Source organism: Thunnus maccoyii, chromosome 23 (genome assembly GCF_910596095.1).
Source record: "Thunnus maccoyii chromosome 23, fThuMac1.1, whole genome shotgun sequence".
Lineage (NCBI taxonomy): Eukaryota > Metazoa > Chordata > Actinopteri > Scombriformes > Scombridae > Thunnus > Thunnus maccoyii.
Window position 1 is genome coordinate 16,822,132 of NC_056555.1, and position 18,017 is coordinate 16,840,148.

The 18,017-nt window shown below is 39.7% G+C and overlaps 1 protein-coding gene across 3 annotated transcripts in view; it reads right to left on the minus strand.

Moving 5' to 3' along the window:
* Positions 1-9,409, minus strand: part of anks1b (ankyrin repeat and sterile alpha motif domain containing 1B) — a 236,775-nt gene extending 227,366 nt beyond the window's left edge. For 2 of the 3 annotated variants that reach the window (XM_042403118.1, XM_042403116.1), the window contains exon 1: positions 8,592-9,407. In XM_042403118.1, the coding sequence (XP_042259052.1) occupies positions 8,592-8,722 (131 nt within the window). In that variant the 5' untranslated portion in view covers positions 8,723-9,407. Of the gene's footprint in view, positions 1-8,591 lie in introns of all 3 variants that reach the window. The other variant, XM_042403120.1, reaches the window with a different exon arrangement.
* Between the last annotated feature and the right edge of the window lie 8,608 nt (positions 9,410-18,017).

The window sequence follows — 18,017 nt, forward strand, 5'->3', positions numbered from 1 at the left end:
TATTCTGGTTTTAGGAGCATTCTTTGGACATGTATACAGCGCATTTGGAATATGTGTCTCAATTGGGGTTTTTACCACAGTTTGTGACACACGCCCCTCTTGTCTGTTTACCCCTGCGCAGACAAAATGACATATACTGGAGCAGGAAGGCAGACAGAGGAGAGGATTGAGAGGAGAGTGGAGAGCTGTTCAGGGCGGGCTGGAAAAACAGAGTGCACCCTTCTTCACAATGGGGATCGAGGGTTTGGTTATTATCCTGACTGACAGTGACGACTCGGTGTGATGCACCAAAAACACTCAGCAGTGTAGTAAACATCATGGGACAACCTAGGAAACGGATGTGCCTGTAATTATCATGTTATAATATCAGTCATATCAATATCGCTTAAATATCAGGCAGCAGCTCATTATGTTTTTCACCTCCCTGGTTTACTTCACTGCCTGTGGAGATCTTGTGATTCCCATTCCCACTGGAGCAACCCTTAAAACCATCTGCATGTAAACGGGAATATTAGTGGAATATTCACTCTCATTAGCCATGTAAACAGCTTAGGAGGAATATTGTCTTTGTTGGAATAAGGGCAAAAACAGGAATATTTTATGCATGTAAACGTAGTCAATGTTGGGTGTGGTTAAAGCAAACTTCTCACCACATCCATCAGTGATGCTGTGTGTGTGAAACTTTTCAGCCTGGTGTTAAGTTACTTTTTAAACACTTTACTTTCCAGGTCTTAAAAACTTTGTTACAATCAATTGGACCTGAGCTAGAAGATTCATTCTTTAGCATAAGTAAGGGTGGCCAAAAATATCAGGCAGGATCACGATCCGCAACTCTATCATGATTCTTCTTCATGTTGGTTTGTAAGACTATTTTGCAAGTTACTGAACAGTACTCAAGATTCAAGATTCAAAAAACTTTATTGTCTATCACATGATAGAAATGTGTCTTAGGTTAGGGGCTCACAAACATTATAAAAACATACACCCTTTAAAGACTCACATAAAATTACTTTAAAACACAAACAATTCCATAAATAAATAAGAGCAGGTGTGCAAAACTGCATTAAAAAGTAGTGATAGTCTATTTGGCCTTGTTTGAAATGGATACTGCAGTGGGAAACCAAACTAACAGTACAACCAAACTACTTCAACAACTGAAAAGCAAACAGTTGATGTTGTGTAAAAGCGTTAAGTGTGTGATTTCAGATAACTAGCAGGATATGCTTTGTTAAAAAAAAGGCACCAACACGAGCTGACAACATGCTAGCTTGCAGCACAACAGAAGTCAGAGCTACCAGTTAGCAGGTGAGCTAACCGCTAAACGGTGGCGTTTACCTGCAGCCCAGCTGTCAGTTTAACATTATGTGCAGCAGGCGAGTCTACCAAGCATCAAATCTGTGAGCTAGCTGGTGAGCTGGCGTCATGATGATGAATATTTTGGGTTTTGAACTGTTGATCAGACAAAATAAGACATTTGAAGATGTCACCTTTTTCTCTGAGAAATTATAAAAGGCATTTTTAGGGGGAATTTTCTGACATTTTAACCATTAAATTATTAGGTGCAGCGCTAACCACAGTATATTGCTATTGTTAAAATATAAAATTACATAAGATTTTTACCCATCGCCCACTTCTTATGAATGGAGCAATAACAGGTCACACACAGATGTTCTTAAATTGTGTGTGTCCGTCTTAATCCATTCCTTAATATGATTTGCGTTCTCCACAGTTAACCTTTGACCCAGTTTCAGAGTCCACATGGAGCTCCTGGATTCCCCCATCAGCCCTCCCAAACTGCTCTTCCATCACACACACACACACACACACACACACACGCACGCATACACACTCTCACACAAGTTGCCAGTGGTTATGCAAGGACATTGGTTATGTCACACACTTGGACTCACAAAAAACACACACACACACACACACACACACACACAAAGAGGCAGCCGGCCAGACTCAGTTTTGGTTGTCTGATTTTCTGTTTCCGGAAAAACAGCTTTAAGTGTTGTGGCTGTGAAACAACTTGAGAAAAATCAACAAGAGTCTTGCAGGTTTCTCTTTCGCGGTTCATCCTCATTGGATGACACAGTCACTCCACACACACACATACACACACACAGAGCCCCATGCTGTGAGCAACAAAGACAGCAAGCAGTTAAAAAGCCTCCAACACAAGCAGGAGAAGATATCAGAAAGAAAACGACCGCCTGTGAGGATGCCAATTAAAACAGAGTCCATACAGGAGCGTGTGTCTCCACTGGGAGTCACTTCTCTCCACTTCAAGGTTGTTTGTTTGCAAAGGAGGAGGGCGTTAAACACACCTAGCCACACACACACACACACACAAACAAAAAACAAGACGGGCTTTCCCCTGAACGAGAGCGAGAAGAGGGATCAGCCGCCATCTGCCGTATCATGAGTCATTCCCTTTGTGTGTATCAGCTTTCAATCACCATCACTTCATCACAGTCAGTATGTTGTCACACACAGTCAGGGCGCACGCATCTATCCTCATTTTGTCCGTAAGACGCAACACAGGGCGCGACGTGCATGATGACGGACTGTTATCACAATTTCATCCTCGCTGTTAATATTAGTCTGTATGAAAAGCTGCTTACAGGAAAAATCTGCGTTCATATACTTTAACACGGTTATCCTTTCATCACTAGATCACTAGCACAATGGGGAACTTTCAAGGACTGCTAGTACTATGAAAAATGGAATTAATATTTGCATATAATATATGAATCAATAGATCAGATTCTTCTCTTTTCGGTCTACTCTGGTGAAAAATGTGTTGTTTTCCTAACGTCAAAGCAGTTTGGCTATACATTAACATAAAGAACTGTTGAAAACTTTATGTCCTAATTTATTGCAAGAGTCTAACAATCAAACATTTATTTTTCATGCTGACCCCTAAAAGAAGGAAGGGTGGTAAAGGGTTAAATACTATCAAATTTTTGAATGCTTAATGTGTTGCAGGAGATTTTTTTATGATGAAATCACAAACAATACTAATGCACTAAATTTCCCATGACTGTTCCTGGCTGCTCCAGATGAGTTTGTGATTTTGTGCATTTTATGCCTGAGGTTGTCACCACCTGTTTTTACACATACTTGCTATTTGTATGTAAAGATCAAAGTGGAAACAAGAGAAGTTTAAAACAAATTTAAAAAAGCTGGAATATTGCAAATAAGCTAAAACAGAGAAGGACAACTTGCCATATCAATAAAAAGAAGATGCAATCAAAGCTGACCAGATGGCGGCTGTTAAAATGCTGCACAGTTGACGATGATCAGAGAGAAAATTTCATTTTAATTAGGGGTGTGCCAATATTGACCTTATTAGGTGGATCAGGTATCAGCCAGACGGGTTGAGTTTCTTCATCAATGTCATTATACAACTCAGTGTTTCTGCTATCAGTTGCATTCATTCAGTCACGGCAAGCTGCCAACTAAATTTTTAGTGCCTCAGGGATCCCTGGCTTCCTGTTATCTTACATAAAAATGTTCCTAATAAGTTCCACATAGCGAAGTATGCTCATTTAAAATTTATGTACTTAAAATTTGGTCAGTGTGGTGCTCATTATCGGCAGATAGCATGAGATGAGGTATTGGAATTGGTGCCAGGAGAGAAAAAGGCAGATTCTCTTGTTAAAATACATCTTAAAGGTGCAGTGTGTAGAATTTAGTGGCATCTAGGGGAACGGACTTGGCAGAAATGGAATATAATATTTATAAGTATTGTTTTAATTAGTGTAAATTCACCCGAAAACAAGAACTGTTGTGTTTTCATTACCTTTGAATGACCCCTTTATATCTACATAGGGAGCAGATCCTCTTCCTCGGAGGCCGCCATGTTGTATCACCGTGTTTCTACAGTAGCCCAGAACGAACAAACCAAACAGTGGCTCTAGAGAGGGTCTTTCGTGTTTTTCGTGAGTTTTGCGACTACAGTAGGTTCTCCTAAACACTTGGAAGGGGAGGTGTATTCAGTTGGTTGCAATCTGAAACCTCACCACTAGAAACCACTAAATCCTGCACACTGCTCCTTTAAATACAAAGCGGGAATACAATGCTATGACTTGCTGGATCGTTTAATTATGTAACACCGTCACATCTTCTTGAGTATTTTCACCTAACATACAACATGTTCAAACGTGTACAGATTCACATTTTATTTAATTGAATTCTCAGAAATGTGCGTAAAACTTGATTGACCTTTGAATGGGAATTTACCACCATGTGTTCAAGTTGCAATACCTTCTGGTCTATTAAGGCTTCTGTTTATCAAGAAATTTGTGTCTCTGGCTGCTTTTCAGATGATGGTTGTTGTTATATGAATGCTCTACAAAGAAGCTCAGAGGGACAGATGGAAACATCTGACATTTATAGATGATGTTATCTCACATATTGGTATCTCGCAGGAAAATTTCCTTCCTTTAAAACAACATTATAGCCTCTGGATATATCCCACTGTCATTATTTATCAGCTACATCAGTAGAAATATACGTCACAAAAAAGCAAAATACACCCTGACATCCAACTACAGTAAAAGCTGGATATGTGGGTAACTATGTCAAAGCATTTTGGGGAAGTGTTTGATTTTATTTTCCTGTAAAGCTCAGTCATCATGTACAGTACAGGTCATCTACAAGAGAGTATGACCCATTAAACAGCAATGAGATCATCCAGTATTGATTTTCCACTCTGTGTGTGTGTGTGCGCGCCGGTGTGTGTGTGTGTGTGTGTTCGTGTGCAGTGCTCCACACCACAAAAAACTGCAGCATTACAGCAAGAGGATCATCTTCTCTACATCCTGTACTCATGTGTGTATGTGAGTATAAAGAGTATATAGAGTATATGTGTGTATGTGTGTGTGTGTGTGTGGTGCGCGTCCATGTTCACGTCCCACTTGGCTGTTTAGTGCGATTCTTTCAGTGAAAAGAGGAACCTCATGACTTAGGAATGCTATGAATGGCTCAGAGGCCTTAAGATGGGAAACTATGCATTGATTCCCGGAGAACATTAGCTTGCACACACTCCTCCGCTGTGACCTACCTGTTGACTCACTCAATCTGCTAATGTACAAATACATTAGGAGGTGTGTCACACTTCTGGTCACTCACAGGCACACACATTAACATTAACACACACACACACAGATGGACAGATGTGTGCGGCCCACCCAGTGTTTTACAGACATCTCCTCATGAGCCAGTGTCTTGACCCAATAAAAGCCAAGTGTGTGTAACACAGTAGACATAACTCACTGACAACGCCAAAACCTACACAAGTATTTCCACCCATGATGCATTTGAATGACCTCAACATCACCCTTCAACTCAGCCTGGTTTTAGTGTTTCTTTCTATTTTGGATTTCTCAAAAGTTTCAGCTACTGTAACTTAATTTCTCACAGCTGCGACATTCTTTCCGCTGAGAGAAACTTTGTTGTGTCGCTTTTTAATCTCGTCGGTGAGCTTCACATTAATTCAGTGTTCTGTGTTCTGTGTCCTTCAATAAATTCAATTAAATTCTAATTTGTAAAGCAAACATATTATGCGACACAGTGTTTACAGTTTTGGGGTGTGTGAGATGAGATACATACAGTGACAAGTTGGATTTCTAGTTTCCATTAAGTCCCTTTAATCAACACAGATTCAAAGCATGAAGGACAAACATCGAATCAGGAAGTGTGTATCAGTAAGACTCTAATCCTACGTAGAGCTGCAACGATTAGATGATTCATTGATTAGTTGATAGTCAGAAAAATAATCAGAAACTATTTTGATAATCGATTAATCGTTTCAGTCATTTTTCAAGTAAAAATGCCAAAGTTTCACTGGTTCCAACTTCTCAAAAGCGACTATTTGATGCTTCTTTTTTTCATATAATGAACCGAATATCTTTGCAAAATCACAGAAGGCTATCCATCACACTGGCGGGTCAATGTTTGTCCCAAAATAGTCATGTAGTAACATACTGGAAAAGTGACATCATAAAATATACTCAAAAAAGTCAGTGTGCAGACTAAAAAATGCTTTTGATGATCTGTTTGTCTTTCTTTGTTAACTTCAATTAGCATTTTAAACTTACAAAAACATCGTAACAAACAGTATTTAGTACTAGTGCTGCAACAATTAGTCAATTAATTGATTAGTCAATAGACAGCTAATGAATTGCCAAGTATTTAGATGATCAATTTATCATTTTGAGTAATTTTTTAAGAAAAAATGCTAAAATTCTCTGGTTCCAGTTTCTTAAATGTGAATATTTTCTGGTTTCTTTAGTCCTCTCTGATAATAAACTGAATATTTTTGGGTTGTGGACAAAACAAGACATTTTATGTTGCATCTTGGGCTTTGGGGAACGTTTATCAACATTTTTCACCATTTTCTGACATCCCATAGACCAAACAACTAATCGATTAATCAAGAAAATAATCAACAGATTGATCAATAAAGAAAATAATCACTAGTTGCAGCCCTGTTTAGTACAACAAGTATACAGTGTGGAACTGGGATGTATGTGGCAAGCCTACTTCTCTTTTAATATAAAGATTAATTGGGAACCACCAAACAAAGACCAATGAGGAAGAAGCTTCCATGATCCGTTCCACCATTTATGTCAACTTTAATTATCTCAGAGAGGAAATTCACGTGTAGAAAAAGAAGAAGAGAAACATTCAGACACAACTAAACAACAGTCAGTCAAACACGACATAAACTACAGGTGTCATAAACAGAGGTGACCCACAGAAATATGGCGGTTATTGTCCGACACTGTGAACTTTGACTGACAGTATTAATGGAGGAGGCCAGATGGCTGCAAATACTCAACAACAACTGTAATGTTAGAAAATAGACTGCATTTGTTGTTGCATCTGAACATGTATTTCCTGGCACTGTGCAGCTGCAGGTGTGCCAACTCACTCAAAACTGCAGGATCCTTTCTCCATTCGCATGGACAAGACGCTGATCAGAAACTGCATTTTAATACATTCACTCTTAAATAGTATTTAAATTAAGCTCTTTATTTTAAAGGAGTTTAACCTTTGCCCTTTAAGGCCCCCGTAGGAGACCCCAGAGGTTTCCAGTTTGTGAACCCCTCGGTATACGATTGGTTGGCATTCTCCCTGCCAGTGTGTGACCTCAACCTGGTTGTGAGACGCTCTGCTCAAGGGCCCCGAGGCTGTGCTCCACCCGGACACCCACCCTGCCTTTGATCTCCTAATCACCTGGCTCAGCATCATCTTCAGCAAAGAGGAGGAGAGGCTGCAGGGGCGGGAGGAGGGGACAATAACCACCTCAGCAGCAAGTTGTTCTCGCAGACATGACTGTTGTGGTTCCTTTGAGGTTCTAGCTCAGGATGAGAAGTAGCTGTTGACCTCCAATATTAAGATTTTTAATCTTTTACAAATTTCTGAGATGATTTTAAAACATTTTTTTGAAAGACTGTAATGAAAGAAGACAATCAATTTGATCTAATTTTAGGTATGATACTCTGCAGTTTCAAATATTTTTGGAACTCATTTCAGAAGGGGAAATCTAAAGTCCGTGACCATTTTTGCTGCTTGTTAATCTGATGATGACATAGACCAACATTTCCTCTTCATGCTCACAAAAGAAACCAGAAGCGATGATGCAAATGTTTTTAAATATCAAGAAGCAGACGAATCCACATCACTTTTCTAAGGAAATCCGTATTTCTTAATTATCTTGTGGTCTGGGTTTGATTTTCTGAGAAAAATGCACATGAATGAATTTGGACATCCTGTGTACCAGGCCTTCCAACTATCATGTGAACACACAATGCAACACAAAAACACCAGTAAAGTCCCCATAGGACCAATTTAGTGATACCAGAATACCAGTGAAATGCCAGTAAGGTGACTATAAATAAATAAAGAATGGTGATTCTGTGACTCCTTGCACAGGAAACAAGCAAAAAGACACTCACGAATGCTTCCATCATCCAAGCATCACTCTGCCTCCTCCTCATGTCCCAGAAATCAACATTTTGACAACTGTCAGAATGGTGAAGCTGAAGGTACTGTGTGTTCTTTTGAGCTTGAGTGTGCGGTGGCTCCCCCCCCCCCCCCCCCCCCCCCCCCCCACCAGTCCTGAAATACTGTCTTTATGAGATATGTGCTTTATGTATATCTGGCCTGCAGCCTGCAACACACAATCAGCCTTAAAGTGCACTTTGCCTCACATAACTCTCTTGACTTTGCATAACAGACTTCCTTTCCTTGCTCTGTCAGGCAGCATGTTGCAACCCAGCAAGTCAAAGCTCTTAATCACCTCATTTTATAAGGTTTTTGTCTCAGGGACACCATATGGGGAAGATACAGCACTGAATATATTGTCTATACTGCTGCAGCTGGGATGAATGAACCTGTGTGTGGGGTAGTGGCTCCTGAGCTCATCTCTGGTGCAATGACCAATAATGAAACTAAATTATATCTAATTTTGCCGCATGGGGACCCCCCAAGGAATCCCCTCCTGCACCCAGAGGGGCTCCCCGGACAGTGTAGCGGTCACGGGAAGCAGGATCAGAGATACCAGAGAGGTTTCTTACCTCAGTAGGTTGGGCAGAGGGATGGAGCCGGAGCCTGAGCCCAGTATCCCCTTCTTCCCACTCAACAATTTCTCCACCAGGGCGACATTCCCAGTCCGGGCGGCTTCCAGCAGCTCCTGCTCCTTCCCCATCCCGGACACAAGTTTGCAACGACGGGGTGATGAAAACCCAACAAATCTCCCATATATCCCCTCTCCTCTTCCTCCTCCTCCTGCGCCCTCCTCTTTCACTGTCTAGTGTGGGAAAGCATCTGAAAGGATTCCTCTCACTGCATGCTGCTGCCGCTTCACGGTGTAATAGGTGTTACTGATGCTGCAGAGCAGGTTTTTGACGTGCACGGCTCCCCCCTGGTGCCTTATAACCTCAGTCCATTCACACGCACGGCTCCGTAATCTCCTCTAGTATTAACCCGCTGACGCGCACGGCTCCCCGGTGTAACCTCAGCGCAAACAAGCGCAACGGGGAGAACCGGAGGCTCCAAAGCGAATCCCCTCACCGTTAAGTGTGAAGTGAAGAGAAACCCCCGGTTCACAAAAAAAAGAACAACACAAACTCCTTCACTATCCTGACGGAGGCTCCGCTCCGGTCTGAAGCTCCTGTTGATAACAAGCGGGAGGTGAAACCCTGTCCGCCCGCAGAAGAGGCTCTCCAGTCCCGCTGTACTCTCCACCTCTCTCCCCTGAACCTCCCGCACTGACCGGTGCTTTTCTGTGTCGCTGACACTCAGCTGTGAAGTTACACGGGATTCAACACCACACGTCCGGTTGTAGCTTTCAAAGTAAAACGGTTTCAACCACCGGATGTTGCAACTTGTTGCCGTCGTTGCTTTAAAGGTGCAGTATGTAAGATTTAGTGGTATCTAGCGATGAGGTTGCAGAAACACGAAAGGCCCTCTCTAGAGCCAGTGTTTGGTTTGTCTGTTCTGGTTGTTAAGCAATTAGGAAACAACACTTACTACCCAGGAACAAAAAACAAGTAAAAATTTGTTACATGGTAGTCTTAATGCCTTGTTTCATAACTGTAAAGCACTTGTAAAGAAATGGCTAACATACTGTAGATATATAGATTTAGCAATAATAAAAGTAAACAAGACGATAACTAAATCCTGACAGAAATAATAAAGATAACTATAAAACAATAGCCTGATACCAGCCATCTGAATTCAAGATTTCTTCTTGAAAAATATGTATCAAACGTTTGTTCATGTGATTCAGTTTTCTGGTGTTTAAGTCCTATTTCCTGATGTCAAGTGTAGAATGCTTGTTTCTGTCTTGATACATTTTGGTGGACTGTGAAAACATCAACAATGTAAATATTTCCAGAACTTTACATCCCTGATTAAGTTTGGTATATTTTATTTCTAAATATGTTAAGACTGTGGTCCACAAACCAAACCAAAAAAGGAAAGAAATTCAGGTTTAAAAACAAAAAACACACAAAAAAAGCAGATCATAATCATAGAAAATTACTATAAACTCACTCATAAAACACCCAACTCACAAAATATAATATTATTTTACCTAAATAATTATATATTTTGGATATTCTGCAGCTGTTTTTGCAACTACAGAGTATCCGATATCTACAACTTAATACTGGGACTAACAAAGTCCTCTAGATATAACTATACTCTACTAATAACTATATTAAACTGTCTTGATGTGAAGATACAGTAGCACTCAGGTACTGTAGTCGAAGCTTATATTATGAAAGCAAAGCCGCCTACTTCCGGCTGTGACTGTGTGTGTCTTGACTCACAGACTCACTGTATAGTCTGGGCGTGGATGACGATGCTACAGCACCAACAGGAGGCGATGCCTTTGTTAGGGCTCTTTTTGAAAAAGTCACACTCGTGTCCACCAGCTGTTCCAGTTGTTGCTACTTTCAGATCATAAACTTATTCTATCAAACACGCACATGCGCACTTCTCACGGCTGGCCCCGGTACTGCTGCTGGATGAGTTTGGAAACAGGTGAGATCCTAAAATAGTGTCCCTGTCATGTCAGAGGAGGGTGAGAGGAGAATGAAGGCAGAAGCTGACTGATTTTTTTTTAATGTGGTCGGTTTGGTCCACTGACAGCCTGAGAAGCAGACACGCCCCCCTCCTCTCCACTGCGCCCAGTGCATGCTGGGACCTGCCTGATGGCTTCACTCCTGCTGCTTAATTGGATTTTAAAAGGAGGCGATGTGCTGCTGCCTACAAGTGCTTCATCTGCAGCCTCCGTATCCCATTTCTACTGAATCTCATTCAGATCTATGAAGTAATAAAAGCAGATTCTGAATCGAGGAAATCAGGCAAAAAAGAAGGAAACCAGACATGTAGCTGATAGTGTTGCAACTAATGATCATTTTTATTATGTAGTATTTTGTTGATTTTCCCCTGATGAAGCAAATAATCTGTAAACTTTTTTTAGTTCCCAAAAACGAGGATGGCATTTTCAAACAGGAGTGGAATGTAACTAAATATATTAACTCAAGTACTGTAATATAGTAAAATTTTGATGTACTTTCTACTTCATTACAATCCAATATATCCTATAAGTCCGAGGCAAATGTACTTTTTACTCCACTGTATGTACTTTGAAGCTCCTTTGCAGATTTAGATTTTACATATAAGTATTTGATGAGCTCTTAACACACCATGACTTCATGTTACAGATGAAACTACAACAGAATATAAAGTTAAACATAATGTTAATATAGAGAATTAAAAATTAGCTGCACCTCAATCAGCTGATTCTAACGCATCAGTAATAATATATATTAATCAATTTATATAATATTTACCAACAGACCAAAACTCAATTATATATTTAATTAACAGTGATCTAATAAAAAGGGAGAAGCTGAAAATCATTTCATTTGAGAAGCTGAAACCTGTTAAGGGTCGTACACACAGGTGTGTTCACTTATTTACCTGATTAAACCTCTTCTCAGAGCTGTGTGCTTGATTGGCATCTCCCTGATGATTCTACAGTATGTTTGGTGGTTTCTCTCAGCAGAAGAACTTTCCACTTTGTCATATTTTTATTTGTTCGTTTGTTGGGGCGGCACAGTGGTGCAGTGGTCAGCACTACTGTCACCTCACAGCAAGAAGGTTCTGGGTTTGAACCCATTGGGCAGCTGGGGCCTTTCTGTTTGGAGTTTGCATGTTCTCCCTGTACTCCAACTTCCTCCCACAGACCAGAAACATGCAGCTTAGGTTAATTGATGACTCTAAATTGCCCATAGGTGTGAGTGTGAATGGTTGTCTGTGTCTGTATACTATATGTCCGCCCTGTGATTGACTGGTGACTGGTCCAGGATGTACCCCGCCTCTCGCTCAATGTCAGCTGAGATTGGCTCCAGCTCCCCCGCGATCCTCTAGATGGATGGATTATTTACTTATCAGTTCTTTAATTAAGGCGCCTTACTGCTTTAATCTGACAATAAAATGATGAGCGCAGGGTTTTGAGCCAGTCAATTTAGATTTATCTAGGTGAAATTTACCCAGAATTATTAGCAACTACCATTATGTTGGACATATCTACACCTTTATCAGTTGGGTGACTTTACACTTTTTGCAGTAAAAGTAGGGTACTAAAACTTAGTACTGACATTAAGTTACAGTAGGAAAAGCAGGAGTAAATATAGCTGTTTTAGTTTCAAGGTCCTGCTATTGTGCTGCTGTCACGGCTTACTGGTACACTTGAATATAACTAAGTTATGTAAAATGACTTGAAAATATACATACAGCAACATTTATTCCCACTGAATATCAAATCCTAACACTGAATAATGACAGATAATTTTTTCCAACAGTTGCTGACACACTCCCGTGTTATCCATCTCATCATGGGCTTCACTGTTCCAGCTGTGTGCAATTTAAAGGTTATTCTACAGAAAGCAAGCGGCCCCCTTTTCAAAAAAAAAAAGGCAAAAAAGACCAGGTTGTTTAGTCAGAATTGTAATATTTCTGTCAGTACTCAAAAGCAGCATCACCACTCACTCCTACATGTGTGTGAATACATCACAGTGTTCAGTGTGAGATGTGGGAACAGACACATGTACACAATCAAGCCTTACGCCTGCTCCTGGAGGGGTAGCGGGGGTGTTAGGGTTGCAACTAAATGATTTAATTATTGATAATTTAGTGTAAATATGGGGTGAAGTCAGGTAACTGGGGACATCAGGTAAAATGGGACAAATAAGGTTTTACATCTTGGGCTCTTTAAAGGTGCAGTGTGAAGGATTTAGTGGCATCTAGTGGTGAGGTTGCAGATTGCAACCAACTAAATACCCCTCCCCCTCCAAATGTGTAGGAGAACCTAAGGTGGCTATGAAACTCATAAAAACACAGAAGACCCTCTCTAGAACCAGTGTTTGGTTTGTCCATCATGGGCTACTGTAGAAACGTGGCGGTGCAACATGGCGGGCTCCGTGGAAGAGGACCCACTCCCTATGTAGATATAAAGGGTTCATTCTAAGGTAACAAAAACACAATGATTCTTATTTTCAGGTGATTATACACTAATTAAAACATACTTATGAATATTATATTCCATTTCTGCCAAGTCCGTTCTAAATTCTACACACTGCACCTTTAAATATTAGCAGCCAATCATCAAACATGTTATTGCACTGTTGCTACAAATGTCCTTTACATGAAACAACCATTTTGATTGGTCTGAGATAACTAGGATGGGCGGGGCAAAGATTAAAAGAATCATTGGTCCCATAACTTGCAAACCATGTGGCATGTTGATTTTCTGTTTTTGGTAATAAGAGTACTGCAGCTGAAACAATGAAAAGAAAAAGATATTTAATTAACTGTTTGACTTATAATCAAAATATTTTCACAATACCACAGTTTACCTGAATACATTCAGGTAAAATGGAACAAAAAATTAAGTCAAAATGGGACATTTTTCTGAAGTGAAACCGGCATGTTTCTAGGCTACCAACTGCCATAAAACAGTTAGTTATGTTAGCCCATTCTGAACTGATAAATGGTTTTAACCATTTAAAAAACAAACAGGAAATACAATTGCTTTTAATTAAGCTGAAATTTTTGGTGTCCTTTATAACCATTAGTGACTGTCCCATTTTACCTTACCAGCTGTCCCATTTTACTTGAGCATCTCATTGGAGTGAGGTGAGGGTTTGAAGGTGGGAGCTGGTGTTTGAAGGTCCAAAGTTTCTAAAGTATTTTACTTGGGAACATATTTTCTTTATATAAATATAGCATAGATCCACAACAATGTACAAAAGTAACACTTAAGCTAGTCTTCAGAATTTTAGGTGGTTTTCTTGGTAATCTACCAAAAAGTGTCCCAGATTACCAGACCTGTAAGAAAGTGGGTGCCCATCACAATTTTAGCCTTTTTTTGTCAAAACCATGAAGATGTTAAGTTCACACTAAGTGTAAAACAGAGAAAACAAACTAGTCTTTACATTTGAGACACACACACACACACATACACACACACACATACACACACATACACATACATACATACACACACACATACAGTATACTGTATAAATGAATGTGTACATGCTTTGCTTACATAAACGGACCTGTGCTGTGACGTAGCCGTCATCACTGAAACATTAAGCTGCAGAATGTAAACAGACTCTCATTTCAGCAGCGGAGGAGCAGATATTTTCTCTCTCACACACACACTCACACACACACACACACACACACACACTCGAACATTTAAAGCCCTTCTATGACTCACTGCACTACTCCAGCCGTAAAATGTCATGACCATTTATGTGCACAAAGTCCAAACACTCTTGCAGTGGTTCAGTGCAGCCCATTTGAGCACACAAAGAGGCTGCACTTACATTTTCTTCTCTCCACTTATCGCAGAGCAAACTTCAACATTGTTTCTTATTAGTTTAAGTAACTTTTAACAGATATGAACATGAAGTCATTTTGAATGGTTATAAATGTGATGTTCCAGTTTAAGTTGTTGAGACGAGCACTGTATTCACCCTGCTTCTGGTTAAAGTAGATGGATGTGGCTTCTTTCACTTAAACAGCATAATATCGTCACCTTCCAAAAATAATGGCCCAAGTCATTTTTTGACAAATTTTTTTTTGCCTAAATCATCTCCTCATGATACTGGCCACCTCTGGTAAAATCTCCTACATCCTCAGTTGAACAGATCATGCAATTCTACCCCCGTAGTATAATGGCCTATGTCAAGAGTGTGACTAAATCGTCATATTGCGTAGTTATTTAGTCTTTTTATTTAGTAAACATTTTAGTCAGCAAAATAGCTAAGTCCATGGAGCTAGCATTAGCATTTAGCAAAGAGTGGAAAGGCTCCAGGATCTGTGGCTGTTACAAGTGATTACAAGGCTTTCTGTTAACTCTTCGCCTTTTAAACAATATTTCATCTACAGTTTTTGTCTCATTTTTTCCACATTACATAATCTAATTAAGAAAGATTTGAATACCATATTATAATCTAACCGCTAGAAATGATGTTTATAACTAAAAAATTACAAAGGATCCTCTTTACTTTTGTGTTTTTATTTAATGAAAATCTCACTTGAACATAATATTAGTAATCATAACATCATTTGACCGGTATTATAGTATGCCTGTTGTGCAGTGTCTAGAGGCAGCTTGTGCACACCATGATGATTTTTTTGTGTTTTCTGGGAAACCTGAAAAAATGACTTGGGCCAACATTTTAGGAAGGTGACAATATAAATATCTGTGTTTACTCAATATGTTTTCACCTAATATTTCCTCCTCATGGGACCTTTTTGTTGGACTTCAAAATCTACGTATTGTTAACTGGGTCTCTACCTCTATCTTGATGTATTTATGTTTTCAACAGTACTGTATGTTAACCCTGAAATGATGTAAAAATGTACTTTCTGCCATGTTACGTATATCAACTTCCTCTTCAAAATCAAAAACTGCCAAAATGCCAAAAAAAAGTTGTTGCAACACTTTCCGCCAACATTGGCTTCAGTTTAGCAGCTCTAGTTCTTCCTCAAAGGACTTTAATCCTTCCCATCACTCAAATACAAAATAATATTTTTTGGCCGCCTTAACACAGTTCTGATAAATACAGCAAGAGTAAGGCTGGAAACCACTAATGCCAATATAATATCTGATTTATGGCAGTGGTACTAAATTGATAGTTTTTGATAACTTGACCAAGAATATGATGTAAGATGTTTTTGTATAAAAACCATTTGTTCCATGTATCAAAAGAAGAAAAAATTGCCTTATCATAAGCAACTGTAGAAAAGATTTGCTGAAATTAAAATAATTGTAATGTAAAAAGGCACAATTTTGATTTAAATCAGAAACTGTCTAATCAAGGAATAAGTTGATGTCATGATATGATGTCTCTGATAGCAAGTTCGCAAATAAGTTCACACCAAAAACTTATAAAGATGACATTTTTTCTTTTAAACTGGATAACTTTTATTTTCATCAATATTTCAGCAGCTTTGACAGACAAAATACAACGTAGTACTTTTTGTGTCTTTTTCTTTCCTCCACAGGTTGTCAGATGGTTGAGTTTTCCAGAGAGGGGAGGAGGAGGAGGGCTGTGATTAGTGAAGCGGGGGCCGAGTGCAGGAAAAACAAAGTGAAACAAAAGTCTTCACGACAATCCTCCCTCTCACGTTTCAAGTCTTGATCCCACATTTGTGCAGAGAACTAGCTGTGTTTCATCTTTTCTTTTTCTTTTTTTTCTTTACAGAAATCAGAAAAAAAACTAGACTGAAACTGAAATGAACCGGGTCACGCTGAAGTACATGTTATGACAGTTGCATAATGTAGACTGATGGATGTACAGGATTAACTGTTTAGTGTAGAGAGCAAACTCTTGGGACCTTCGAGTGTCCTTATATAGTCTTTTGTGCTGTGCCAAAGCATGTGCTGTTAGAAAAGTCATTTTTAAGGGATTTCCCCCCTGAAGTCGTCACACAGGCATGAAGCATGAAACAGCAGCAGATATGGGCGAAGCTTGTCCATGAGAAATTACACAGGAAAGATTATGCAAATCTAGAAATTTACATAAAGACACGCACACACACACACACACACACATTTATGTCGTCAGGCGGCTTTTCTATGCTTTTTTTAGGTCAGCGGTTCTCAACCTGGGGTCCGGAGACCCCCACGGATCCTTGGAGGGGTTCCTCAGAAAAATGGGGAATATTTTAATTTAACTATTATTTCATTGACTTGAAGTTAGCCCAATGAGAGAATGTATAAGAATGACTATTTTCACACTCTTCACTGCCAATCTACAGTATAGACAGTTATGGAATAACTAAATCTTATCAGATGGGGATCCCTGAGACTTATCAAATACGGGTCCACGGCCTGATGTGTATCAATGTGGGGGTCCAGGTTGAGAACCACTACTCCAGATTGCTCTGTCTTCACTTGTCGGCTCAACTCTCGCTCTCTCTCACAGTTCAGGTTGTTTTATTTACAGTGCCTCGATTTTAAAAGTGCTGCACATGTTAAGAAGCTATTTACACATAGAAAAATAGGAAGGGGGGAGGTGGGGGGTACAGACATTATTGTGGGGTGCATTTTGCTGACAAAGCCGTGGAACGTGATAGATATAAACTTTATCCTCTACTTGTAATGAAATGCTTGTTCGGGCTTACACACACACACACACACACACACACACACACACACTCACACACACACACACACACACAGAGAAACACACACTTCCACATTCGACTGAAACACTGCATAACCATTCAGAGTTCTGTAGAAAATAGTTATGTGTTCACATTCTTATACAATATACACTGTACACACTCTGAGGACAAGTAAGAGCATGATTCATGACTCGTCCAAATATGAAAGCACTAAATTAAGTTAAATTTCAGTGTAGTGCAAAGTAAGTCTTTTTTTTTTTTTTGAGACATTCTTCTGAAGGTGTGACATTCAGTGTTCCTTCATATCTAGAATGAAGCTGATTAGCTGTGATTTTATTTTAACTAAACACAACAGGAGCAGTGTGGGAGGGGTATTTCTGTAGGCACAACCATGAATATAGATCCTCTTCTTCCTCTACATCCTCCTCTACACACACACACACACAATCACGTACACACACACATAGTTCCACTAAATGTAATTTCTCCCTTTTCAGCTCTCTCCACAGTCAAAAACTGTAAAGTGGAGAACATAAAACAGACGACGAGCATGTAAAATGGTGTATTTTTGAGTCTTCGCAGACTCTGCATTGCTTAATGAAGGAATTCATTAGTCTTAAGTCACGTGGTGGCTCGCTGAACACATAAGCACACAAAGAGAGCCGTTTGCAGTCAAGAAATCCCTCTTTGTCTTCACATGTTGATGTTGCCGTGAATTATTTCGCCGAGCCTCGTGCTCTCCTGCCCGTCAGTGTCGGTCCTTATCACTTTGGAGCAGTCGG